Below are 27,302 nucleotides of genomic sequence, written 5' to 3'. Positions count from 1 at the left end.
GATCATACTGTCGTGCTGAGTGCCAAAATATTATGTTTGTTTTACTCTAAAAAGTTTCAAGATTATTTTCCATATCCTGCTAGATCTCATTCTTAATCAACGTTTCCTTTTGGAAATCTTCATTGTCAAGGCCCCCATATAGTTTCATTCTCATAGATATGGGGATTTCAAAGCAGAGCACCATTTTCAAATTGTTGAATTTTACACATTATCAGTGATTGAAACCAAATGTGCTTCACTTCAAACTAGAAATGTATTGTTTCCTTCTATCAAAAGAACTGCATAAAACAAAACTCTCTGAGTACCACAAATACACTGAAATTAGTTAAGGCACATTAAATTGCTGTCAAAGGTGTATTTTTGAGAATCTATAAAATAAAATGATATTAACGATATCTTTAAAAACTCTCATGAATTATAACTTTGTAAACTTAGGAAGAATGTTTGTTTGGGCACTCAGAGAGGTGTGTTGTCTGTCAATAGTTTTGATAGAGAAGAAACGAGATGCATTTCTAGTTATTATATTTGGTATATTATATTTGACATTTCTGTCCCCCCTCACTTCTGAAATGGGGCTCGAAATTACTTGGAATCCCCCCACCCCCCACAACCCCCCCCCCCCGCCCCCCCCCCACATTCGATAAACTTGGAATCACATTTTTATTTTTATTATTTTTTTTTTTTGTTTGTTTCAAATAGAGATCTTGATTCTCCCACGATTCTGAACAGACAATTAAACAAAATAGCATGTAATTTACTAGAGGTTCTGACAAAATGTTTAATTGCTGCAGTCTATTTATTTATTTATTTATTTTGAATGTTTGGCAAAATCTGCACCTCTTCTGTGGCTATATTAATTTCATAATGTCCTTAACTCCATGAAGTCAAGCAGACAGAAGTTAAGTGACAGGGTGCAAATACTGCTGGCCCATTTTAGGGTGAACTAAATATGCAAGACTAGTTAGACGTGTCACTGTTTGTAACACAGGCCCGCTTCATACCTTTGCTTAAAAAAAACTGGGGGCATAAATAAGAGTATATACCCACTTCTCAAGGCACCACCACAAATCAGACTTTAGCACCCCTTTTTTTCTTTGGGATCATTCTGAGGTTAAATACTGATTTAAAATCATAACAAAATATATTTTTAGCTATTATATTGTTTTGGGGTTTATTTTTAATAAATCTGTCACATACTGTACTGTAAAGCCAAAACCTGGATATTTTAGGCAATATAGAAATCCTGGCCAGGACAGTGTCCTGGAAAAAGGCCATGTATAGTCAGCTGATTAAAATATGACTCAAACTGAGCGCGAATGCTAGTCCCAAACCCTTTCTGATATTAGCAAAATCAATAATGTGAGCAAATCAATAACATACTAAACAAATCAATATTTCAAGATTCATATTACAGTACTGTATGCTTAACAACTTGTTTTACTCATTCAAAAACATGGACACAGTGGTGAGTTCAAGATGAGTTATCAATATTTTTGTTCCGTTTTCCTCGAAGAGACACAACTGCAATGTTGAAATGTTTATATCTCAGTTTCATTTTGTCATCTTTTTATGAGTACACTCGCATACTAAATGTCCTCCAAAGCTAACACGCATGACTAAAAGTCGGCTCAGAGTTCACGTACACTCAGAACTCCTGCTGTGTCAGTAGTCTTACTCCAAGACTGTAGATTGTGAAAAGGGGCTGATCTAAGACCTAAAAGGTTTTAAAATCCGTTCAAGAACAGCATGGGGTGATGAGGTACTGAGCTTAAAGCTCACAGCTAGTAACCAGATGGTTGCTGGGGTAAGAAGTCACCAGTGCCATTGAAAAAAAGCATTTAAAATTTCTTCTCCAAAGAATTGTTACTGTAACAAAAATATGTTTCGGTGGATTTATAAAAAAAAAAAAAAAAAAAAAAAAAAAAAATTCCTATCACAATGTTTAGAAATGAAGCGTAACCAAGGCTCATCCCACCCTATACAATAAAAAATGTAATGCTTAAAAAATGATACTGACATTTAGAAATCCATTTGCACAAGCTGTCATATTCTAGCTAGAGTGGGTAAATAACAGTCCCAATGCATTCTATTTTGTAGGTCCTATAATGCAAATTACATTGTATCACTCAAATGCCCCACACAATTAAACTAATCTATTATGACTGCCACAAATAAAGTGAAAAGAAATGAAAAGTGTTGAATGCGGCATTCAATTTAGATCTGAACATGGTTGCAGTCATATTTCTTTTTGATGCAATTTTACAGTGTTGGGCATCATAAACCAATGCAGTGGCCAATCAGAGTTGTTTCAGATATCTATACATGTGTATAGTGTGAAAGTTTTAATTGTTCAGGCTGAATATAGCCTGCATGAAAAAACTGTTCTTGTAACTGGCTTTCTGGTGGTTCAGTGCTTTGTGTAGCGGCAGAGAGCAACAGGCTGAAAGTGAGAGTGGGGCTGGGTTTGTGGGGTCCAAAGTGGCCCTTTTTTCCTCACTCTGGAAGTGTAAAAGATCTTGGAGGTAGAAGCAGGGGGGAACCAACAATCTTCTCAGCAATACTGACTGTCCTTTGGTAGTCCTCTTGATATCTGATTTGGTAGCTGAACCAAACCAGACATTTATGGCTGAACACAGTACAGACTCAATGATGGCAGAGTAGAACTGTATCAGCAGCTCAGCTGCTGAACTTCCTCAGCTGGCGAAGGAAGTACAACCTCTGCTGGGCCTTTTTCACAATGGAGTCTATGTGAGTGTCCCACTTTAGGTCCTGAGAGATGGTGGTGCCCAGGAACCTGAATTAGTCTACTGCAGCCACAGTGCTGTTCATGATGGTGAGTTGGGGGAGTCCACTATCATCTCCACTGTTTATAGCGTCTTCAGCTCCAGGTTGTTAAGACTGCACCAGACAACCAGCTCTTTGACCTAATGTCTGTAAGCAGACTCGTCTCCGTTGTGTATGAGGCCGATGATGGCAGCGTCATTTGAAAATTTCAGAAACTCTTGAGTGTGTAGTAGAAGAGTGGGCAAGCTTTGGGACATGATATCAAGTCATACAATTGCATCTTTAATGGATGCTCTGTTTGCATAAGTACACTCACCCTGTCACTGTAAACTGGCCTCCTATCAAATCATCTCGTGCACCAGTTTTAACATTCCTTCACATTTAATTTTAACTTTGTAACGTACTGAGAGAAAAAGTAGTAGCTTGTGGGGCCCTTTGCGCGAGAACTCTACTCATATTTAACTTTTTATTTTTTCATAATGATGCATTTAAAAGTTAATGGCCAAACAGATGTCTTTACAAAAGTTCCCATGTTGTTGTGCAGATGAAATATAATGCAGATCACATTAAAAAAAATACAGGCCTATTTTACCAGGTTAAAGGATTTACCATGTTTGTAGTTTTTTTGATTGCTTTTTATTCATGTTTGTAGGTGAATAAACATGATCCGTGTCGCACACATCCACACTTCAAAATCTACCTGAAAATAGTAGACCATCTGGGGGACTTTTGGCATACTTATTTCAACATACTATGCTTTGGGACACCACTTACTCTAATCTCACGTACTAGACAGACATAGAAACAACATTACTAAAACTTTTACTGTTTCCATGGGGGTCTTTTACTTGTAATGCCACAACAAAAGTAACGCATAAAAAATGCACGGTGTCCCTTACCAACATATTTGCATCACTCATACTCAAACTAACATATTATATGATAAGCTGCTGCTTTTCCTTCAGGCATCTCTTCACAGCCTTTACAAAGTATCACTAAAATCCTTGGGTGATTGTATATACGATTCCAACAGCTCTCACATACTCTGCGAAGTATCACAGTATGACCCCCTTGAGGGCTGACAAATTTTTATGCTTAAGTTTATTGGCTGTAGTAAAAGACAAGTGAAAGCCTCCTGCCCTTGACATCTTTAGCGGAGGATCTGTCCTGTCCGTGTAAATGTCTGTGCAGCTTACAACCTCGTTTGATTTCTGTGCCATCATGACATCTGCCTTCTGAGCCACTTACGAAATGTGAGCCCATCATGTGCTTGACACGATTCAGCAGAGAAGGGTTATAGGTCTCCTCTGGTGGGTTAGGTCATCATGACATAAATTGCAGCTCTTGAGCGTGTTCAAACAGTTTCAATTCATACTGTCGCTCTCACCTGAATAGAAGCTTAAGTCCTTGAATTGGTGGGATCTGTGCGGAAAGTCACAAGAGTAGGCTGACAATCGCACTGTAATTTACCAACAAACACACTCAAGAACAGACTGAAAGACAAGGGTAATTGAAACAGGAGCTATACTTACTGGAGTCTGACCTGCTGCTATAGAAAACACGTCTCCAAAGAGATAATTCAACCAAAAACAATATATATATTATAGCCAATTGCTCATATGACAGTATGTTTTTTAAAAAAGTTATACATCTGTGACCATGCATCAGTTTAATTTTATATTAATGCACAAAGTTGCCAGATTATTATGAGCTATGATATTTGGTGGTTGGTGTATTTTATAATTTTTTTGATTTTTTTTTTTTTTATTTAACAATTTGTTGAACATTTGACCATGAATCAGTAACACAATTAAATAGGTTAGAACTCAAGAACACTTATTTTTCTTTTTACATACCTCAAGTAAAATCATTTATCAACAACATTATAATATATTGAAACAACATTTTTATTACAAGTTTATTAGAAATTACGAGTTGTTCTAAACCTCTGTAAGCATTAAACTTTTGCAATTAATTCAGTCTGAAACACTTAAACGCTTACTAATTTCAACCTTATCTATTTTATTTTTTTATAAACTTCATACTTTGAAAAATTATTGTAGCCAATAGTGATGCCATCATTGTGAAATTTGCATCTTTTTGCATACTGATTGGTCTTATCTTCACTGAATATATTTAACCACTGAAAGCCATGTTTACAATGCACAGTACATGTTTCTTATTGATTCTTGTAAACGACAACTAATAACAACGCGCTTACTGAGTGTCATGACAAAACGGAATTAATTTTATACAGAATCAAACCATAACAACCTAAAACTTAACTAAAAAGTAACAACTACAAATTAACAATTTTGCTGTCTACAAAATTTCATAAACAGCCATGTTGGCTGCTTTACAAACACTAGATAGTGTGGTGTATTTCCTGAAGCAAATACCAGTTAATTTTGTAGCATGGTGCAAGCATACCATCTGAACAGGGAAAAATAAGCCATGATATTATACCAGCCATAATATAAACTTACAATAATAACAAAAAATCATTACAAAGAAAAAGAAAAATAAAGATAATCCAGGACAATGGTGATGCTTTGCTAAACGCAACACAGAAAATTGGTGAAGTATATCACATCGGTGACATCTAGGTCATTGATTTTTCTGAAAACCAGACCCTGTCTGTCACTTGCACAAACATACAAAAAATGACTGATAATAATCTCCGGCCCCTACAGAAAAGGTCATCACGTGTGTTAATTGGGTACCATTAGCTCATGGATGTGTCCTGAATGTCACTGCACATCCAAAGATCTCATTAGCTATAATGCTTGTGGCACACAACACTTTTCTACATAACACTAAACAGAAGGTACATAGTATGAAAGCTTGTTTTAACAACATTCTTTCTCTCAGAATTAAATGCAAAGATAGCGATATAAACGCCTAATTCAGAAAAGAAAAATCAGAATAGGTAGACACAAACTTACCCAATTACCCTTTTTTTGTTTTTCAAGTCAAGACTAGCTGTGATAGTCATAGTGGCAGTGATAAGCAAGATGGAATAGTTCTATCTCAAATGGTTTGAAGAACTGCAAATTATAGGCAAACCGAGTTCGACCTTGGCCATTGTCACTATGTAAAATACGTTTTGAAATCTCAACTTTTTCTAAATTACATAGTTCAATCAACATTTAAAATAGTCTGTGTGTGACAAAATAGAAGTTGAATTTTTACACGAGCACAAGCTGGCAGTTGTCTAATGATGCGTCTAATGATATACTGTGGCCTTCTACTGTGAAACTGGTTTGCTGCAAGACGATTCAGTGCTTTAGATTTTTTCCCCTCTTGTTTTTTTTCTCCCTCTCTCTTGTATGCCTCTCATTTACTACTAAAGATGAATATTTCAGCAGATTTTTTATTTTCAGGTCCAGTGAAACTCCACTTCTCCAGTCCTGTCAATGAGATCTTCTGAAAAAGAAAAAGTCAGCTCTATTCCTGTGGATCCAAGACGAAAGATGTCAGAACCTTTCACATGCATTAAATCCTACAAGCCCAAGTTTTCATGACAGATCAACTCATCAGATACTGTGGGTCCAGTTGTCTCTCTGGATCCCATCTTACGTCTCTCCTCTCTCTCTCCCTCCCTCCAATCCATTTACCATTTAAAGTGTCCTGGAAAAAAACCTGGAAATCTTCCTGCAAATGTCAATTAATAGACAAATAGATTTCATCTCCTCTGCCGCACTTCTGCGGTCATGGTGAATGAATTTGACCTTTCTATCCTCTCCATGATGATATTGTTTGATATGTTTTTTATTGTATTTTGGGGGGACTTGCAGAGATGTTTAACAGTATGTGTTGCTTCTGGTTGTCCTTTTAGAATTTTACATAACAAAAATGTATTTCCCAGGCCCCATGGTACAAAATACTTGTCAAGTGTCAAATGTGAGTCAGTATTGGTTTGGCAAGTACAAAAAAAAATAAATTAATAATAATAATAATAACCTTAAAAAGTTAATCACCAGTGGCTGATAACTTTATCAGAAATTGAAAAAATAAATGGCTTAAATAAAATTATTTGACCGATACATCACTGATATAAGAGACACTAAATGATTCAAATCAAAGATATAAACAGTAATCATGAAAAACATGTTGCTACCCACATCTTCTGCAAACTTTAGGTCCTCTAACAAATCAAAATGTGTCCATGTTTTTGTGCCAGATGCCCCACGTCATGAGACAGGGACTGATTATCTCATATGACGCCATCATTGTTTGGTGCATTGTTTAAAAACATGCAAGAATAAAAGTTGTTATATCCAAGTTAATTTCGGACCCTGGCAGTGCCGTTATACACAGAAACTGAAAAATGTAAAAAGATAGGCTTCATGAATTGTTTGGGCATGGCATTAATTATTAGTTGTGGGGTTTTTTTGTTTTTTTTTTACACTGAAATATTAATAGAGAACACTGAGGACATAACAGCCGCTGCTCTTTAATTCAGTCTTCATGCTCTTGATCTGTTTACTGATAAGAGCTGCTTTACAAACCCCTCACACACTCACATATTCTAGAATGACGTCTGACTCACACTTAAACAAAGCTGCTCTGAAGAAATGAGCAAATGAACTTCAAAGGGAACCTGTTGATCTGAAAACATACAGAAAAATGTTGAAATAACATGATCATTAGAAATTCCGTGGACCCTGTAAAAAAAAATAAAACTGTACTCCCAGATGCCTCAAAGTATACATATTTACTTATTGACATATTTTTAGACACTTACTATTGTACAACAGTTAAATTAATTGCCAGATGCTTTGTTTACTTTTCTCCACAACAAAAAGAGTTCCAAATAAGCCAAAGCAGAATGAATCGGCACCACAGTAATGACGTTTTGTTCCAGAATGAATCATTGTCTTTGAACAGATCAATTGAGCAAATGATTCATTTTTTTAATCAATCAGTGTTTTTGAATCAATGGTTCAATGACTCAATCGTAGAGACAAAAAAAATCACTTGTCACCACCTACTGAATAATGATGTAACCTGCAAAAAGAGTGAGTTAAAAAAACACACCCACTAATGTTTGAAATACTCAAACACAAGAGCTTCCAACAAATTTCCCCGGATGACATTCGTTTGCTTCTATTTACACTTACTGCAAACAGTATCTATGACTATTTTAGTCCAAGGGCCCATTCTTCGTACATCGCTAAACTCAGTAAACTGTATTTCATTGTTGACAATTTGGCATGATCTTGGATTATTTGGTTCTTCAAAGCTCATCCTGGACTTGCTGTCATAGCAACATGTCCGTAAACTTAAACCTGCTCAGGAGCGGGCTTATTTCAGGATTAGATTGCATCTTTTTAAATGGAATTGGTATTTAAAATCTGTCCCAGCCACTGCTACTTTATTACAAGAGTGCCCTACTAATCCGGGAACAATAATTTAAATTAATAATTATTAAAAAAAATTTTGATATTAATATTGTAATAAAAATAAAACTATAATACTATAGACACAGACTGTTTTACCTCATTGAAATTTTATTTGTGATTAAAATAATTACTTTATAATTGTATTAGAGTCTTACACACATGGCTATACAGTTAATCTGAGTTGTGCATTAATTTGAGTGCTGACAGCTGTTATGGGAGTGGCTTGATGGAGTACAGGAGATGCAGATAACTTGATTTTGCACCTTAAGAAACTTTAATTAATGCTGTCACATAACAAATCTGCTTCAAAGATAAAATTACATGAATTGCTAAATACAACACTGAAACAAAAAATGTAAAGCCTGTACAAATACTAGAAATCTTGAATATAAATAATTGGGAATCATATATAATATATATATATATATATATATATATATATATATATAAAAAGCTGTTTCCTTATAAAAGTCAAATTTCTGGACTTTTATAAGGAAACAGCCAAGTGAACAACACTACACAGAGCACATTCCATTAAATATTGTTTATTGGGAATAATGTATATAGAGAAAATTTAAAACAGAGCACATTTGAAATTTGTCAGGTGTCTTTTTTAATTACATGATGTCATTACGTTTCTGTCCTGCCACCAGCCAATCACTGCATTGCTGAATGTGGTTTTGAGTATCAATAAATCTGCCCTTTTTGGGGAACACCAGAACGTGCAGTAATCTTAAAACAACTTAATCCAGATATTTTAATCAAATCCGCAAATTAGTTTGAAGTTTCAAATTAGCTAAAGATCAATTTAGGAGATCTGGCATCTTTCAAATGATCTCAGATGTATTAAGCGAGGTATGAAGAACGGGCCCGCAGTAGCATCTACCTTCTTATAGACTCAGCCTAAATAGCTTCTTCCCTGATTTTTGAGATTGTAAGTGTTTCTGCACCTATTCTGATACCTTGACCTCAGTTACTAAGAAACAGAACAGCAGAGCGGCTAACTTATTTCATTTCCTACGCTTCCTTATCTTTCCTTTGCTTGGTTCACCTTGGTCTTCCTCATTAATGTCATGTACGAACTAGAAAAGTGAAATGCTTACATTTTGCTTTGTTTGGTTTTACCCTTGTCCTGACTCTTCCATTATAACAACCATAAAATCGCATCATATGTAAAATCCATTAAGCCTTCATGTTTTAGTCCTGAGTGGCATCTCAATCCACAGAAGTCTGAGTCACTCACAAAGCTCTGGTTGAAATGATTGACATCTTTGTCCTTTATATGTTTTGTTCATGTTTGTCCTTGGGTGCAATAATGTAATTTACTTAAAGAGACAGCCTATGAACAAAATACAGAAATTCTGTAGCTTTTCTGCTGTAGTTACAATATAGAGCCAATCGATGAGACTTCAATAAGAAATCAAACACTGCTGGAATCGTCAAGGATGTTGTTGGAAATAAAACTGGCCAATACATTTTATTAGCACAGCAGTTTCTCTTAAGAAAAAGGCAGAATAAGCATTCATATTATTTAAAAGTTTAATCTTACAAAGATACAAAACAACATGAAACAGCTCTAATAAATTACCTCCTTTATAATCTGTATTGACACCACACTCCCAGGTTTTTATTTATTTCATGTGACATTGCCACACTGAACTGTGCCCATAAACCTATTACAGTGAACTGCCCTGGAGGTTAACTGTCAATCAACAGGGGGCTCAAGGCAGCATGGTCCATAGCTAATGGATCACTCTTTTCAGTTAATTAAACCAACAATGATCTGGTTACCACCCTGACTCAACCACTACACCAAGCACTGACTTGAACCATACAATACGTTCATCAAACTAAAGATCTACAAATACCATTCCAGTGAACTAAACATCAGCAAAGATGTCCATCAGCCTGTTAAGATGACACATTTTCCATTGGTTTCATTGTTTATATGACTAAAAATAACGCATTAAGAGAATAGCAGACCTCAGCATCTGCAGTTGTCGCACATTTAAAAGCCTGGTTTTTGTGAGAGTGCACCTACTGCTCAGCAGAATGAAAATTAACTCCCTTTAGATAGCCAAAATGAGTGGTTTAGATTTTTAAGTGCACTTCACAGCAGGCAGCATTAAGAGTCTTATGTACAAGTAGTAGTAAAGGTTTGTCTAAAACCATAAAACAGGAACGTACAGCCCAGATATTCCCTGAGAATTAAAGGGATACTCCACCCCAAAATGAAAATTTTGTCATTATCCACTTACCCCCATGTCGTTCCAAACCCGTAAACCTCCGTTCCTCTTCGGAACACAATTTAAGATATTTTGGATGAAAACCGGGAGACATGTGACTTTCCCATAGACTGCAGGGAACTAATGGACTAACTAGGACTAATCAGGGAACCGGCTTTACTGACGAAATGCGTGTGACAATCACATGAGATATATTGCCCAGCCCTAGTGGTGCGGCTGATACAGAAGAGCATACGCAGCATACGGTGATATGGAGAGACACAGAGGAGACTGTTGACAAAGCAATTGTTGAATAAAGTCGTTATTTTTGATTTCTTCACTTTCAAAAAGTGTTCCCGTCACTTCATATAACCCAGATTGCACGTCTGATGGTAGATGGAGTATTCTGACGACGACTTTCATACCTTTTATGGACCTTGACACTGTTATTTACTTGGCAGTCTATGGGACAGTCACAGGCCTCCCGGTTTTCATCCAAAATATCTTAAATTGTGTTCTGAAGATGAACAGAGCTTTTATGGGTTTGGAACGACATGGGGGTAAGTGATTAATTACCAAATTTTCATTGTGGGGTGGAGTATCCCTTAAAGTGGAACTGGCCTTTCCCTAAGACATGTATGTATGTCATGGATCAGAATCAATTTTTATTTCAATATTTTTTCCTCAAAAAAAAAGAGTCAAGAACTCAGAGTTGATTCATTTTGAAGAGTTTGTCACAGCAGTTTTTTAATCAGTAACAAGTTCCCATTACTGCAAGTAATAGTTTAATATATTATTTTCCCCAAAATATAAGCATAAATTACATTTTAAGTGAAATACAGAAGTATATGTAGGCCTATAGCCCTACTTAAATCAGAACTGCATCACATTGGGAAAGTTTTATCGATAGGCTATTCATGGCCCTAATTCACTTACACTAATTGTGTAAAATCAGTAATCACTATCAAATAAGGCTTCTCTCTTTTTAGTCTGTGGCATTTGCCTCGATTAATGTGTGGAGATGGCAAATCAAATCATGTCAGCGTAACTGAACCATTTCAAGAAAAACAGCAGATAAATTTCAAGAAAAACGGCAGATAAATGCCTTGCGGTGTCACACTTCATTCCAGCCCATGAAGGAATAATATCCATTTAATTCTGACCCCTTTAAGAGCACATTAAAAAACATGCTGCTGCTGGAAGAAACATCCAATGTAGGGGAATGCCTTGAATAGGGCATAGTCAATCATAATCGCTTCAATAAAATACATCATACATGACATTTTGAACTTGGAGAACTGTAAACGGAGGGGTGAAAGATCAGAATGAATTATGATTATGGCATTGCTTCGATTCACAAGATAAATGAGTGGATTGGATGTGTGTGTTTTGAGCACTATGAGATAAAGCTTGTCATTTTAATAAAGAATCAATTCACAGTTTTAATTAGTTTCTCTCTTTTCCTCCTGCCCTCCATCTTGATCCGGCCATATATCGATTAACTTCAACAAATCACACAAACTCTCCCAGCATGATCAATGGACATACCAAGACCTAATACTGAAGAAAGGTGTCCAAATGCAAAATAAAATAGCTTTTTTTTTTTATTTTTATGTTGTTCTTATAAAAAATATTATAAGTGTGTTTAAGGAAGCATGGATCCCAAAGCCAAATAATCAAGAGCTCTTTCAGAACAACAATATAACAAGCACATCACGTACACTGCTACATATATCACTGAGTGCTTTTCAGTTCCCCACAGAAATTCTTACCCGGATCTGAATGCCAGTGGATTGAGTTTTGCGTTTCTCTCTCCATTTCCAGTCTTTCAATCAGTGCGGCCACACAGGAGCCACAGCGCCACCAAATGGAAAATGTGTCGAACTGCACACACACACACACACACACACACAATAAGACATTAATGAGCACAAATCAAACGGCCAGAAATATAAATATCAAATATGTATGTCATGTATGATTTATTAATTCAGAGTTGTGAGAAAACATATGAAATATGTTCCCATCCACATATGCATATGTGCTTTGTACGTGCTTTAAATATATAAGAGATCAAAAGTTAAGGAAGAAATAAAATGAATAAAAACATTGTCAAATGTTCAAAAAGTAAGATCACAAACCAGTAAATTCAATTTTTTGTTTTAAACATTTTTATTGGACACCTCAGAGCTGAGCTTTTCTGGGGGCGTTTGATGGGAAATTGCTTCTGAGGTTCCAATTATATTTCAAATTACATTCAAATTAGGAGATATGAAAAAATCCCTGCAGTTTAAAGAAAAGCAGGAGGATGCAATGACACTCAGAAAACTGTAAATGAAGAAACACAGCAGGACAGCAGCTCACTAACTGTGTGCTTATCCACATGAAATTTAATTTACATTAATTTGACAGTTTTAATCTAATTTTTAAACAACTTTATTATTATGCTGCTGATGTCTCTGTCTTGACTTGCTTGATCAACTTTGAGTATTAAAAGGTATGTGCTGTTATTTATTTTGGCACATCATTATAAATAATGAGTTCTTTAAGCATCAGGAGAGAATTACATTTTTATTTTTTATTTTCAGACCTGTTTGCTTGAAACTATCTGACTTTCCCTCTCGTTGGCTTCATCTGAATTAAACTGCAGAACATCTCAAAAACAGAACACTCTGTTTTGTCCAGTCAATAATTATAAGAACGGTTAAATATATATATATATATTTTTTTTTTGTGGTTCATGTGAGAGATGGTTTATGGATAATAGCAGACTTTTATGAGAGAGATGAAAACACAAAGCAACCATTAGGGAGAATTATGAGTGAGTGACAAATTTGAAGATTTCAGCACAGCTTAATTTATCCATATTATCACAGGAGAAGACTGCTCATATAACTTATAGAGCATAAAAGAACAATCAAGTGTTCTGTTGGTTGAACATTTTATGCTTCTTATACATTTTTATTCCATTAGACTTTTTACATGCATTAGCTTAATTTCTGAGATTTGGGACATTTGGGGTAAAATGTCAAATGAAAAGTAGCTTTAGAATGCTATTAGAATTAACTTAATTGGATCTTATCAACAAAGAATGTCAGCTGCATAAAATCAGTCACATAATTATGAATTCTGTACATTCACACATAAAGCAGAAGCTGCATGATTGCAGGTATTTTACCCGGAAGCAACAATTTATTTAAAATGTCATAATGATGGATCTTTTTCTTACAAACAGGCAGGTGGACTGGAGTTGTGTGTATTACTTGTGGATTATTGTGATGTTTCTATCAGCTGTTTGGACGCTCATTCTGACGGCACCCATTTACTGCAGAGGATCCATTGGTGAGCAAGTGATGTAGTGTTACATTTTATTAAAATATTCCTTTAATAACTGCTCATTGCTAATTTTGTTTTATTCAAAAAAAAAAAAAGAAGAAGATATGTATAATACATAAGAATACCTCTATTATCTAGTAACATGTCTTTATGTAGAGATGTGATAAAGAATAAAAAAATGCATATATTGTATAATTTCAAGTTCATTTGAAAAACACTGAACATCTTCTTGGGAACTTTTCTTATTTTCAAACAATAAACGTTCCTAAAAAATACAAGATCTAAAAAAAACAATATCATTTAAACACATTGTTTTTACAGACTCATATCAGCCAACATTAAATTTCTTTTTTTAAAGGTAGGTTGATGTAGATTTTTTGGGCAGTAAGATAAGGTAAACACAAATGTTAAAAATAAATATAACTATAATTTACTTTGGAATCAAAAAGTGCATTTTTGGAATAAAAACATCAATAGTTGCATCAGAAGTGGAGTCATTATGAGACATCTGTAGCTCACATTGTAAAAGTGTTTTGACAGCACAGATGAACTGCTTTATCATATCATAATCTATTATTATTTTTCCCTGAGTTCTATAGTACCTATATTTTTTGTAATTATTAAATGTTGACAGCCAACAAAAATCCAGTACGTTTACAATGAACTCTTTCATCTCAAAAGATAAGGAAAAATATCCCTATAAATATATAATAAACCTACTATCCAATTTAAGGCATCAGCAATGTTTGTGTATGTGTGTGAAATGACCTGCAATGGCTTTAAAACAACAGACAGAACTATCAGACCAGAAAGAAAGTGAGAGAAGGACTCTCTCAGGAGGTCAGATGTCAGTCCTTCAGTATTTGTTCTAAAGTTGAGAGAAGGTTCCTCAGTCCGTACATGTAGCTCTCATCCGGATTATCGCTGGGAAATACATGAGCAAAATCGATCATCTTCACCTCCACTGCCTCCTCCTGTCCAAACTGCCTCTTATCCCCCATTCCAATTTCCTCATCTTTCTCTTCTACACTTCCGCCACACTTTCCGTTGGCGTTCCTCTCATGCTGAACGTCCTGGCAGTATGGGTGACTGTATGAGTTGTTAGAGTTGCTCTGTGGCTCCCCCTGCTGATGTTCTGTTCCTGGCTCAGCAGGCTTATGTTTGGATCCATTGACTGTGTGAGGAGAGCCTTCATACACCAGCAGCAGAGAGCTGGCGTAGAAATGCAGCTGAGTCCAGCGGAGAATGTTTCGGATTTTAGAGATGATCAGAGAAACTGCATGCCTCCGTAATTCTTGACCATTATGGAAGAATCTAGTCAGACCTAAGGGAATAAAAAAAAAATCACAGATTTCAATTCTTAGCATTATTATAAACACAGTTCACATTAGTACCAATAGCATTTAAAAAATTTCTGAATTCCAGACTTCCACAGCTCTGATCCTACTCATTCATTCATTTTCTTTGTGTGTGTATATATATATATGTATATATATATATAATAATATTGAAGTTGGAGTTACACACCATTTTTAATGCTGTCTTTTCCGAGACTGCGTCCATAGAACTGGTCATGAGTAATGTAACTGTCTGAGTCGATCTGGTACACCTGAGGTGAGAAGATGAGATCCATCAGAAACACTGCAATGAAGAGAAACACGAAAGAAGCTCTGTTTCAAAACAGCAGGCCTGTCTAGCTGTCTAGAATTGAGCATTAGCTAAATACACCACACAGACAAATATTACGTAAACATTCAGAGTGTGCTTATGTATGAGGCCTTAAAATGCTGTTCTGCATATAGGCATCTTATTAGATTTAGAACAGCGATGGAGAGACTGGCATGCATACAGACTTAAAACTGTGATGAGCCTCACTGAATGGATCCTTCCACACTACAAAACAAATGAGCCAAACTGAAATAACACGGGAACCAAGAGCAGCAGAGCGAGAGAGAGGGTGACAGCAGCTGGCAAATATTTCCCAGCCCTGAGACACTGAAACCAATTAGGTGCAAAGAAACAAGAACACGCAGAAAGCAGAGAGAGAAGATGATTTACTGAGGCTGGAGGAAGGAAACACTGAACAGAGAAGAAAGTAAAATTGGACTACATAATCAGGGATGAACTCACAAGAAAAAAGCTGCACAGCAATCAAAAACCGTCAGTCAATGAGGTCACAAAAGTCTTTAAAATGCAGAATAATTTCTACATTTTAATTGTATTATAAAGTCAGGGATGTTTCCTGGGTCGATCTGTCTGTCTTTACTGTAAGAAAAAGCTGCACAGCAATCAGTTTTAAAACTTGTTTTTATGTTTTTAAAATTCAATGTAACAGAGTGATTTGTGTTGAAATGTGCTATATATAAATGTTGCTTTTCAATGACAGAGTGACATTGACAAAATGTCTTTTCAGGTGTAATTTATCATGGTTGGTTTAAGATTAACAGAGAACTGATGTTAAAGTTTGCACCACCTACTGGGTTTAGTAATTTTTTGATGCCAAGGGCCCCTAAATATGACAATCCCATCACAAGGGACCCCTTTCCAAAAATTCAAGAATATATACTTACACTGTTGTAGTACAACAACCCATATAAACATCATTAGAAAAACATTAAATTTGTATTTATGTATATACCTGAAGAAAATATTTTCAATTTCATTCAAATTTTTATATCACCAACAATTCAATCATCAATTCAAAGGCAGAGAAAGGCATCAAAGGCAGTTTTACAAAGAATATTGGCAACAGTGGCGAGGGAAATTTCCTACAAAGATATAACACTAGTACAGAATATTCTAGCAAATTTGCATTTATGTGTAGAAGTATAATAAGTATTATGTTAGTTTTATTTTTTATAGTATTTATTCATATTTAGGATTGGCTTTTATTTTTATATTTTCAATTTTAATTTTAAGTTTTAGTAATTTTGTTATGTGCTTTTGTTATTTTTATTAGTTTTTTTATTATTATTTATATTCAGAATTATTTTAGTGCTTCACCTTCAACTTATTTGATTTACATTGATTTACACAACATTTTTTTTGTTTTAAGTTTTATATCTATTAATGATTTTTTTTAATAGTTTTAAAGTTAACAATAAATACAATGCAAGCAAGCAGAGTTTAACTCTTTTTGTCCATAAAATTACATGCAAAGTTCTTTCTTATAAAATTTGGGATGCAATAAAATAATCTCACGATTTCCAAAATTTGCAAAGCATTTTTGAAAAGTACAATTTTGCAAATGTTAAAAAAAGGTAAAAAAGTTACCTTTTAAAGGCATTTTTTCCACAGACCCCACAAAACATGAAAAACCCCACTAAAAGTCAGTCACTATCAAATTCAGTCAATAAGCATAAAATGTCACTGTTTGTATCATGATAAATGAATCAGAACCAGACGATCTTTAGACTCGATGACAGAATTCATTTGATCTCTCTGTCTCTTCTCATGTGACCTTCACAGCATGTGCAGCACAATGAAGTGTAGAAAGCAAAAGCAGAGGGGTGTGTGCACTGACCGCTGGTTTCATCACAATCTTATCATCAAATGACTTATCAGTATTCCTCAGAGGTAATTAACCTAGTGTCTGGATAAGCTCTGAATAATGATCAAGCCTTACAAGACAACAGATGGGGATTTCTGTTGAGCAGCATTGAAACGGAACCTTTAGAGCTTTCACTTGGGTGATCTGAAGTGTAATATTGTGTTTATGAACAAAATCAGATACTGAGATGAGGATACAGAGATAAAACAGCAGAAAAACAGGGGATCCTGCATAATGAGGATAAGGAAAGTTAATAAATCACACACACACAATGTCTCACCCTCATGCCCAGTAACAGGAACCCGATCTCTTCCATCAGAGGATACTTGTTAATCTGTTCTTCACGTTTTTCTTTTGATGCAAACGGGTCGTAACTTCTCCTCCCGATCTTCACATCCATGATGCAGGGCCGTAAGAACCTCCTCGTCACATCCTCCAGTTTCAGATACAGCTCTGAGACATATGAGAGAAGAAGAGTTCTGAGTACATTTTTATGCACACTTTAATGCCTTGCAAACAATTGGTTTTCTGTAAAGTACTCTGTTGTTGCAAATTCTGCTGATTTGTCACCATGTTATCTACATGGCAAAAATGACTGTGATACCCTTGAAACCATTATGTGAATGTGTTGAAAAATACATACTAATCTGTAATGTTTTGCATAGCCATTTTGTCAGCAAAAGTGTGGGGAAAGTGTAAATCGTGTGTGAAACATTAATAAAAAAATGTCACATTTAATGGAAAAAAAATTTACTTACCCCAAAGTTTCGAACAAATATATATGATCTAATAAATCTGTTAGTCATTTATTAGGCAAATAAGAAACTGAAACAACTAAACAGTCTTTATTCACACATAATAACCAAAAAAAATTTATTTTATTTTTATTCAGAAAATTCTGAATGGCAATGCTGCCATTGTTTTTATGTACTTTCCCACAGTCCCTGTTATTATTGTCTTCCAAATAGTTTCTAGTTGTTCCCTAACTCTTGCTTTTGATTAAACTTTTGTGCAATCTATCTTTGATCCCATAATAATTATATTTTAGCATGAGAAACACTACTGTGACTAAAGAGCTTACAAATAAGAAGCATCAAGAAATGATTTTGGTAATCACCAATAATGTTAGTATTATTAGTATTATATATATATTCTATCTTTGATATATATATATATATATATATATATATATATATATATATATATATATATATATATATATATATATAATAGTCTCTTATGCCCACCAAGGAGGCATTATTTGATCAAAAATACAATAAAAACAGCAATATTGTGAAATATTAGTACAACTTAAAAAAAAAAAAAAAACTTTTTTATTGTAATATATTTTACAATATGTTTTATTCCTGTGATGACGAATCTAAATTTTGAAAAAAAAAGGTTGTGTCACTTAATTTTGTTAAAACTGATTTTTTTTTTTTTTTTTTTTTTTTTTTTTTTTTTACAGGATACTTTGATGAACAGAAATAGTCTTTAGTTACTTTTATAAATTTAATGCATCCATGCTGAATAAAAGTTTTAATTTAGTTTTAAATCCTCAGTAAACAATCATTACTCTTCAGTCCAACATTAAAACATCATTAAAAAGCAGTGATGATTTCGTCTGACTGTCTGAATGCTTCACAACTGATTTCTACAATCACGCCGCACACTAAAGTTAGTGATGTTTCAGAGGCCAAATGACAGTTTGTCAACTGATAAGCCTTAATGATCAGTCAATTATTTCTGTCAAGTTCGTTCTCAGTGCTGTCGGCTGACATAGTGATTCATGGTGTGCCATTACCAGAATGGTCACATACAAACACAAGACTGCAGACAGAGAATGGCTGTGTAAAGTCCAATACTGATAAACTGAACACTCCTTTAAAGTACACAGACTATATATAGACTAAACAAACACATCACCCACAAAGCACATGCACTTTGGACACATGGTAACTCCCATAATGAGGCAGAAAATATGATAATTTAAGCATCTTTATGAGCTTCCAAAGAGCATACCACTGCTGGATCACATCCCACAACACATACCAAACCATCTATCAATTATTAACACATTAGTAACCCTCTAAATTCACCAAACACAGATAACACTAACTAGAGCTGATGACCTTCACGCTCAACTGCTAAAGAAACCGTTTTAATGAACGTGACTGCTGAGTTCAACCAGGACTGACACAACACGTGATTAGTGGTTTAATAAAGTCATTAAACCGCATCTGATCTTATTTATTTTCTTAAAATATAACATTCTCATATTGTTTGAAAAATGATCAAACTGAATATTCCCTAAACTTTCCCATTACCCCGAAAAAGAAAAAAAAAAACATGTAAAACATTTGAAAACCCGGATGTTTTGAACACCCAAAGAAAATTCCAAAGTAACGTTCCAACAATGTTTGCAAAATTATAAAGCTGAACGTTTTTTAAAACATTTACAGAACTGGATGTTTTTGAACGTTTAGAGAACATTCAATAGTAATGTTACCATAATGTTTGCAAAATTAATAAACAGTAGGTTCCCCTACCATTTGCATAACCAGGAAATGCACATTTTGAAGGTTCAGAGAAAATTCAGAAATAACATTTTCATAACTTAATTGGAACGCTAGCAAAGCACCCTTAAAGGGTTAGTTCACCAAAAAAAAAAAGAAAAAAATTATACAGGTATACTGTCCATGTCCAGAAAGGTAATAAAAACATCATCAAAGTAGTCCATGTGACATCAGAGGGTCTGTTAGAATTTATTGAAGCATCGAAAATACATTTTGGTCCAAAAATAACAAAAATTATGACTTTATTCAGCATTGACTTCTCTTCCGGGTCTGTTGTGAGCGCGACTGCTGTGACTGTTGACGTACGACGCTGCTGACGTATTATCTTTGTTATTGGGCGCACCAGAAAACACGTCAGCAGCGTCATACGTCAGCAGCGTCGTGAACACACTCACAACAAACCCAGAAGAGAAGACAATGCTGAATAAAGTCATCATTTTTATTAATTTTGGACCAAAATGTATTTTCGATGCTTCAACAGATTCTAACTGACCCTCTGATGCCGCATGGAGTACTTTGATGATGTTTTTATTACCTTTCTGGACATGGACAGTATACCATACATACATTTTCAATGGAGGGACAGAAAGTTCTCGGACTAAATATAAAATATCTTAAACTGTGTCTTACGGCTTTGGAATGACATGAGGGTGAGTCATTAATGACATAATTTTTCGGTGAACTAACCCTTTAAAACATAATTTTGTTTGTTGGGTTGATGTTTTATCTCACCGTGTGGTGACTCTCGTGGCCTCCATGTGCCATAGAACTTGGGAAGATGTTGTTGCAGGTCAAGTAACTTTTTATCTGTGCAGTCTTTAGCAAATACCTGTAAACATATGAAAAGGTAAACATTCAGAAATAATGTTTTTTATAACATTTTTAGAACATATTTTTGCTTGCTGGGTATACTCTATCATTTTGACACTGTCAAAGAGTGAATATTTAACTGGAAATAAGGAGTGAATATTTGTTGAAAACAATTGTGCTGCGTAATATTTTTGTGGACACTTAAATAAATAATTTTTTGAGGATCCTTTGATGAATAGAAAGTACAAGAAACTGCATTTTGTAACATTATAAATATCTGAACTACCACTTTTGATGTAATGTATCCTTGCAGAATAAAAGTCTTTTTAAAAAGAGTAGTGCAATTACTTAATTTTTAACAGAAACTTAAAGTTAAAAAGTTGATTTTTGCACTGTGTTTGCCTAGTAGATGTTTTTTCTATTATTCAGGGTGTTATTTTGGTTCAGATAGTTGTTCCCCCGACATTACTTGCATCGCTGTACAGACTGATTCATCTTAGCTACCTGTGTGTAGAAGTTCATCTCTCGTGGGCCTCTCGGAGGAGCTTGTAGCTGTTTCAGGATCGTTCCATCAGGATGCTGCAGAACACCTGTGCAATTACACCGAAGCAAACACTGAAAACCTGCTGACACTTCATCATCAAGACAACTGTAAATATTCTGAGTGTGAAAGATTTTATGGAAGCCAGGAAAACATCTGAAAGAAAACTCACCTAAATGCATGAATGCCATTATAAGAATTACATTATAATTATATTATAGCTCAGGAATGCCTAAAGAGGTTGACAGGATGGACTTTGGGTCAATTTAATGCATCCCTGCTGAGTAAAAATATTAATTTCTTTCAAAAAAGTAACATCGTACTGAATTGTTATGTAGATTTTAAAGATTGATAGTCACTACGATTTGCCATTGTCTTGAAAATAGCCATCAAAACGTTTTAAATCAATGAGTTTGGAATGACATGAGGGTTTAATACAGATTATAGGGCGAACTATTCCTTTAACACAAGAAAAGACAAATTGCTGACTGCTGACAATCTGACAGTCCATCAGATAACGGCCCACATCTCATTCATTCTGAAAATCCCCATGACTGAGCCACTGACACATGAGAGTTACTACAGCAGAGGAAATGATGTCATCTGTTAGCAAAAGCAGCTTAATTTTCCTTTTTGTGGAAATCACCATGACGATATCTCATGTTAAACAAGTGACAAATCCTGTGACCCTGTACTGTAATTAGTTCTCTAATATGATATTTTGCCCAATTCAACCTAGCAAGCCTGTTAGAAAAACCTGTGTGAAGTCTTCCACAGTTGACGATTTGTGCCTCTCAGCAAAATGTCCTTAAGGAATGTGTGCAGGAATCCTATTGGAATTTCTATCACAATTCGGGAATCAGTAGTACAGGATCCTAACGGAATTCCTCCCCAGAAAACAGACTATTGTAATTACCCATAGGATAGAATGTCATATATAGGATTAGGAAAGTAATTTAAACTAAATCTTCTAGGATTTTAAGAGATTCCCTCTTGTAGGCTATTCCAACATTGTTCTAATTCTACAAAAGACTCCTGTGGGAATTTCAGTTCATCCAGGATGCCATTTTATTCTTGTAGGATTTATTTGATCCCTTTAGGATTGGTTGCAAATTATGATAGAAATAGGTCCTGTAGCCTAAAAACTTTTGATAGGTGTCCATGACAATCCAATCTAAACATGATGAACCCAATACTCGCTTTGGACAAACAAGATAACTAAAGAGTCTGACATCTTTCAGTGTTCCATAAATCCCATGTAATGTAAATACTGTACATTTAAACATATATAAAAAAAAAAAAAACATGAAGATCACATGAAGAACATCAGAAGCTGAGATGTGCTTAAACTGACCAGTGTTATTGATCCCGCATTTATGTCCGGCCACCTGATGAGAGAAAGGCACACATCCATCCAAGAGCACCTGCTTTACTGACCCATTCATATTATTTTCTCTTTCCAGCGTTCGAGATAAGTCCATGATTTGACCATCTGCAGGCATGTCCAGCGTCAACTAATTCAAACTTTAACAGAAGCTGGCAAAACTTCTGTTAATAATTTTTCCATTTCTGACAGTTATTCTAAAAGAACACAAACATGTTCATTAAAACTCGAAATGTCTCTTTCATCTGACCAGACGCTCTGCTGGAGCCCCGAGTGTTTTTGTTCATTCATTCGCATATGTGTCTGTATTTTTAATCTAGAGCGGGACGCGTAGTTCGGGTTACTGAATGGTTCGTGACGTAAGCACGCAGTTTACCAATCAGAATCGGCGTTGCGTCGATCTGGTTACGCGTCGTGACGTGAGCACGCGGTGGGCGATACCACGTGTTTTGTTTTAGATTCGATACCAATATTTTTCAACCCAGTATCGTCAGTATACTTCTGTACTAAACTTTTAAATTATTAAATTACTAAGAGTAAAATGGGTAATAATGATAACCACTTAACTTTATGTTTAAAACGCATTTTAACAATTAATACACCTTAATTGTAATTTATTAGGTTATATTTTGTCTGCATATGGTTCAAATGTGTTTTTTTGTTTACACATGATTCTACAAATACTACATTCAAACTATGGTCACTTTAGTAAATCCATGGTTATTAGGGACCCCCAGAGACAGGCTGCTGCATGAATGTGTTTTTTTGTTTTTGTTTTGTTAGTGTATGATTTCTATTAACATTACAAAATAGAACCTGATCTGTATTATCTTTCAACGTTCGATTTAAATAAATGTAATTACACAAACTATGTAGGCCACGATTTCAGTTTGTTTATTGTGAAATAACTCAAACATATGTTGTTGTTGTTGTTTTTTCTGTCCTATGATAAGCATTGTTCAGGGCTGCCGTTCCCAAAAGCTTTAATGTTTTCTTATGATACTTTTGGGAAACGCAGCCCTGTTTGAATGCACTGTCAGAAGTGAGAGATGAGCAGTAAAATAGTTATATCCTACACAATTACTTGCAAACAAAGGTTATTCGTCCAATTCACTGCATTTGTATGCACTTATTTTTTAAATAAACTAAATCACTGGTAAATAAAACACACTTTAGTATCGATATATCGATACTTGGGATCGATACGCCCATCCAAGTTGGCGTTCTCGCATGCTGCGTTCTAGCGTTACCCTATTTAATTGTATTTTTATTATTTCGACTCCACGCATGGTTTTAACAAAACAACGCACACTTGAAACTCTGCATTTAAATTACTTGTCACCGCTCAATAAGAATTACATTTTAATCAAGAGACACAAACTGTGAAATTGTGAGCGTTCCATAAATGCTTTACACTGATTGTTGTGCTTGTGCGAATAAACCTCTCACAAAATCAGTTTGAAACTGTTTATTTAACATCAAACGTGTACAGTGTACTTTTCTGAGAGAGAAAATACAATCATTTCACAGAAAAGACAAGGTCATCAAAACATGATTTTGCTCTATGTAACATTTTGTTGTTATATAAACAGATACTCACATCTGAATGACACTAGGCAAAATCCTCCAAATTAGATTTTAAATGACAAAACAGTACCTGTCAGATTCTGTGACTATGATTCAAAATATACAGATATAGGAGAATGCCACTTTAAATATATTTAATGTCAGTAAGGTCACATGTGAGGTTTAATACATGGAACCAAAACATGAGAAGATGGCCATTTGGTTTCTTCCTCATTTCACATTCATATTTATCGCCTAAAACAAACAAGATTCAGTTCAAACTCAGACTAATGTGTTTTTTCAATTCAAGTTTTTGTCTCTAGTGCATCTACAATAATATGACCAGTGTTTAAGCACAGAAACATATTTAGGAGAGTTTGGTTATACCAGAACATATCCCGTAAAGTCTAAGAAGATTAAAAATAAAATTGAAAACCGATATGTATTGCTTAACATCCACCCAGATAGATAGATAGATAGATAGATAGAGAGAGAGAGAGAGAGAGAGAGAGAGAGAGAGAGAGAGCGAGCACTGGTCTGAGAGCAGATCACTGGAACCTGTCAAGCATACAGTACATGATCAAGCACACATACACAGGATAATATAATCACACGTTTAATCCCATCAGCCCTGACTACACATGTAAAGCGAAGACACACTGATCTCTATCGCTGAGAACAGACTGTCATGAACAGTGAAAAAGACTCAGGCCTCCTTGCGTTTTATGATCAGAGGACCAACGTTGTCTCCCGTTTCCTGATTGTGTTTAGCATGTGCACCATCACAGTATGGAAACTGTAAGAGACCAAAAACAATTTAATTAAAGATGTGTCACAGCAAGTTTGATGTCACTGATGTTGAAAACCAGTGAATCATATCCTGTGACCAAAAAGTGACCACGCATGAATTTTGAGTGCTACCTCGGAGCAGTTTTTCTTTCAATGAACTGAGTTTATTCAGCAAGGACTCAATTCAATTGATCAAAAGTGACAGTTAAGAATTTCACAATGTTACAAAAGAGTTCTATTTCAAATAAAGGCTGATCTTTAGAGATTTTTATTAATCAAAGAGTCCTGAAACAAAATCACAGTGTCCACAAAATATTAATCAGCACAGGTGTTTTGAACATTAATAATAAGATGAAGAAATTTCAGCTGTGCAGCAAATCAGCATATTAGAATGATTTCTGAAAGATTATGTGACACTGAAGACTGGAGTAATAATGCTGAAAATTCAGCTTTGCATCACAGGAATAAATTACATTTTAAAATATATTACAATAGCACACAGCTAATGTAAATTTAAATAATATTTTACAATATTACTGTTTTTACTGTATTTTTCATCAAATAAAGGCAGCCTTGGTGATCACAAGAAACCTCTTTCAAAAACATGACAAAATCTTATTGATGCTCAACTTCTCTTTTCTGTGAATGAAATGGATATTTTTCCCTTCAGCTGCCTTTAAGATCACAGTTCAAAATAGCCATTAGTGAAGTTCCCATGACCTCAGATCAATAACAGTCACATGAAATTTGAAATTCAGGTGATTGGCTAAAAATTTGAGGAACTGCAAACGCACAAGCAAAGATGACGACTGCTTCCTAAATAACATATTTGGACATACTATTGTTCACATACAGTTTTTTGCCTACTATATAGTATGGATGTATGTAATTTCAGATGCAGCCAACAAGTCCCCTATTGCAGGGCCAGGTCAATGGCAGTTGGATCCGCCCTTGCAATACATGATTAGCAAGCTTTGCATGAGTTCAATGGGAATGTTAACAGACAGGTTTAAGATAAACACCTCTTTGTACCAATCACACCCAACAGTACATGAATTATACTGTATGTACACAATAAACATTTCTCCTGATTTCATGAGGGTTAGATTCAGATTCTGGCATCTGCAGGGCATTTTATTTTCAGTTTCTGCAGGAGTAACCGTCCCTACTGCAATTTGCAAAAATGGACGTCTATAAACATACAACCACTCACTTTTCTGATGCAACTGTTTCTCTAAATTTAGTGTTGATTCAAAGTTAAGTTTCTAGTGTCTCTGCATTTTTTTTTATTAAGCTCTTTCTCACCTTTTTGGATCTCCAGCACCTACAGTACACGGCTTTGTCACCCAGGTCCTCAATGTCGAACGCATGCACCACTTTGGGGTTGTCTTTCTGCAGATCAAGGTTGACCTTTGGCTTAACACATTTGCCTTTGCTGAAAAATGTCTTGTAGATGAGTATTCCCACTGCTGCAGCTCCAAATGTCACAGACACTGCAGTGATGATCTCAGCTGACGGAGGGCAGAAGACATCTTACCACACAGAGCCTTTTACTCTAATAACATCACAGTCTAAATCTAAAACACATGTTAGTTATAATGACCCATGTATAAATTAAAATAATAATGTTATTTAAATATGAAATAATAAATACTTATAAGAATACCATTATAATAATGTTGCTATTATTAATATAGCACCATACTTGGCTGTATGCCACGTCACTTTCACTTTATAGTATTAATATTGTTACTTAAATAAAATAAAAAAAAAACTAAAGAAAATACATATTTGACTCCAATTACATCACAAAGATAGATCTACTGTTTGAACCATTAAACGTTGAATCTGCATTAAATAAATTATCCTAGTAACTAAATCCATGTCAGTTATTTAAACTAAATTGAATCTACAGAAACCTGATCAGAACAGAGATAGTCTATTCGATTCTCAACGATGCAGCGAGCAAAAGAGGACAGATGGAGACATTCAGAGACGCTCGCTTGGATAGAACAATCTGCTGATGTGTTTGTGAACCACATCTTCCATATTTCAGTTTATTTCAGTAGTTTCGATTAAATTATTGCTAAACTCCGACTATAAACACATGCAGCGAGAGCAAAACAGCACATCTGCCTTACAGAACACCTTTATATAAAAACTTTAATGGATCTTTACCTTTATGGATGGAGTTGCACGCGCTCATGTTTAATCGTTATTGTTTTTATTATTATGATTATTTTTTGCTCATAATTTAAAGATCTTCAATCGTCCTCAAGTCCAAATGGAGAGTTCAAACTGATTAACTGTGCGCTGTATTTACGCAGAATGCGAGT

The 27,302-nt window shown here is 34.9% G+C and overlaps 2 protein-coding genes across 3 annotated transcripts; both read right to left on the bottom strand.

Moving 5' to 3' along the window:
- Positions 1 to 304: 304 nt before the first annotated feature.
- LOC109084913 (CDGSH iron-sulfur domain-containing protein 1-like) lies at positions 305 to 27,302 on the bottom strand. 2 transcript variants are annotated; one of them, XR_006161551.1, is made up of 5 exons: positions 27,145 to 27,302; positions 26,272 to 26,477; positions 24,212 to 24,973; positions 14,580 to 14,582; positions 305 to 315 (listed from the first exon to the last, which is right to left on the bottom strand). XR_006161551.1 is itself a non-coding variant. In XM_042769382.1 (3 exons), exons 1-3 carry the CDS (start codon positions 27,170 to 27,172, stop codon positions 24,884 to 24,886), a joined length of 324 nt encoding a protein of 107 aa, XP_042625316.1. In that variant the 5' UTR covers positions 27,173 to 27,302; the 3' UTR covers positions 24,065 to 24,883. The 2 variants fall into 2 exon arrangements, 1 of the variants encoding a protein (XP_042625316.1); XM_042769382.1 differs by lacking the exons at positions 305 to 315; positions 14,580 to 14,582 and having other exon boundaries at positions 24,065 to 24,973.
- Positions 13,938 to 22,960, bottom strand: LOC109084910 (inositol polyphosphate multikinase-like). Its single transcript, XM_042769381.1, has 6 exons — positions 22,582 to 22,960; positions 21,191 to 21,276; positions 20,609 to 20,705; positions 17,581 to 17,753; positions 15,278 to 15,359; positions 13,938 to 15,074 (listed from the first exon to the last, which is right to left on the bottom strand). The coding sequence occupies exons 1-6, from the start codon at positions 22,727 to 22,729 to the stop codon at positions 14,599 to 14,601; spliced, it is 1,062 nt and encodes a 353-aa protein (XP_042625315.1). The 5' UTR covers positions 22,730 to 22,960; the 3' UTR covers positions 13,938 to 14,598.

The sequence above is a fragment of the Cyprinus carpio genome, chromosome A13 (genome assembly GCF_018340385.1).
Source record: "Cyprinus carpio isolate SPL01 chromosome A13, ASM1834038v1, whole genome shotgun sequence".
NCBI classification, from domain to species: domain Eukaryota; kingdom Metazoa; phylum Chordata; class Actinopteri; order Cypriniformes; family Cyprinidae; genus Cyprinus; species Cyprinus carpio.
The sequence above is the reverse complement of the archived record's forward strand: the minus strand, read 5'-3'. Positions and strand labels throughout refer to the sequence as shown.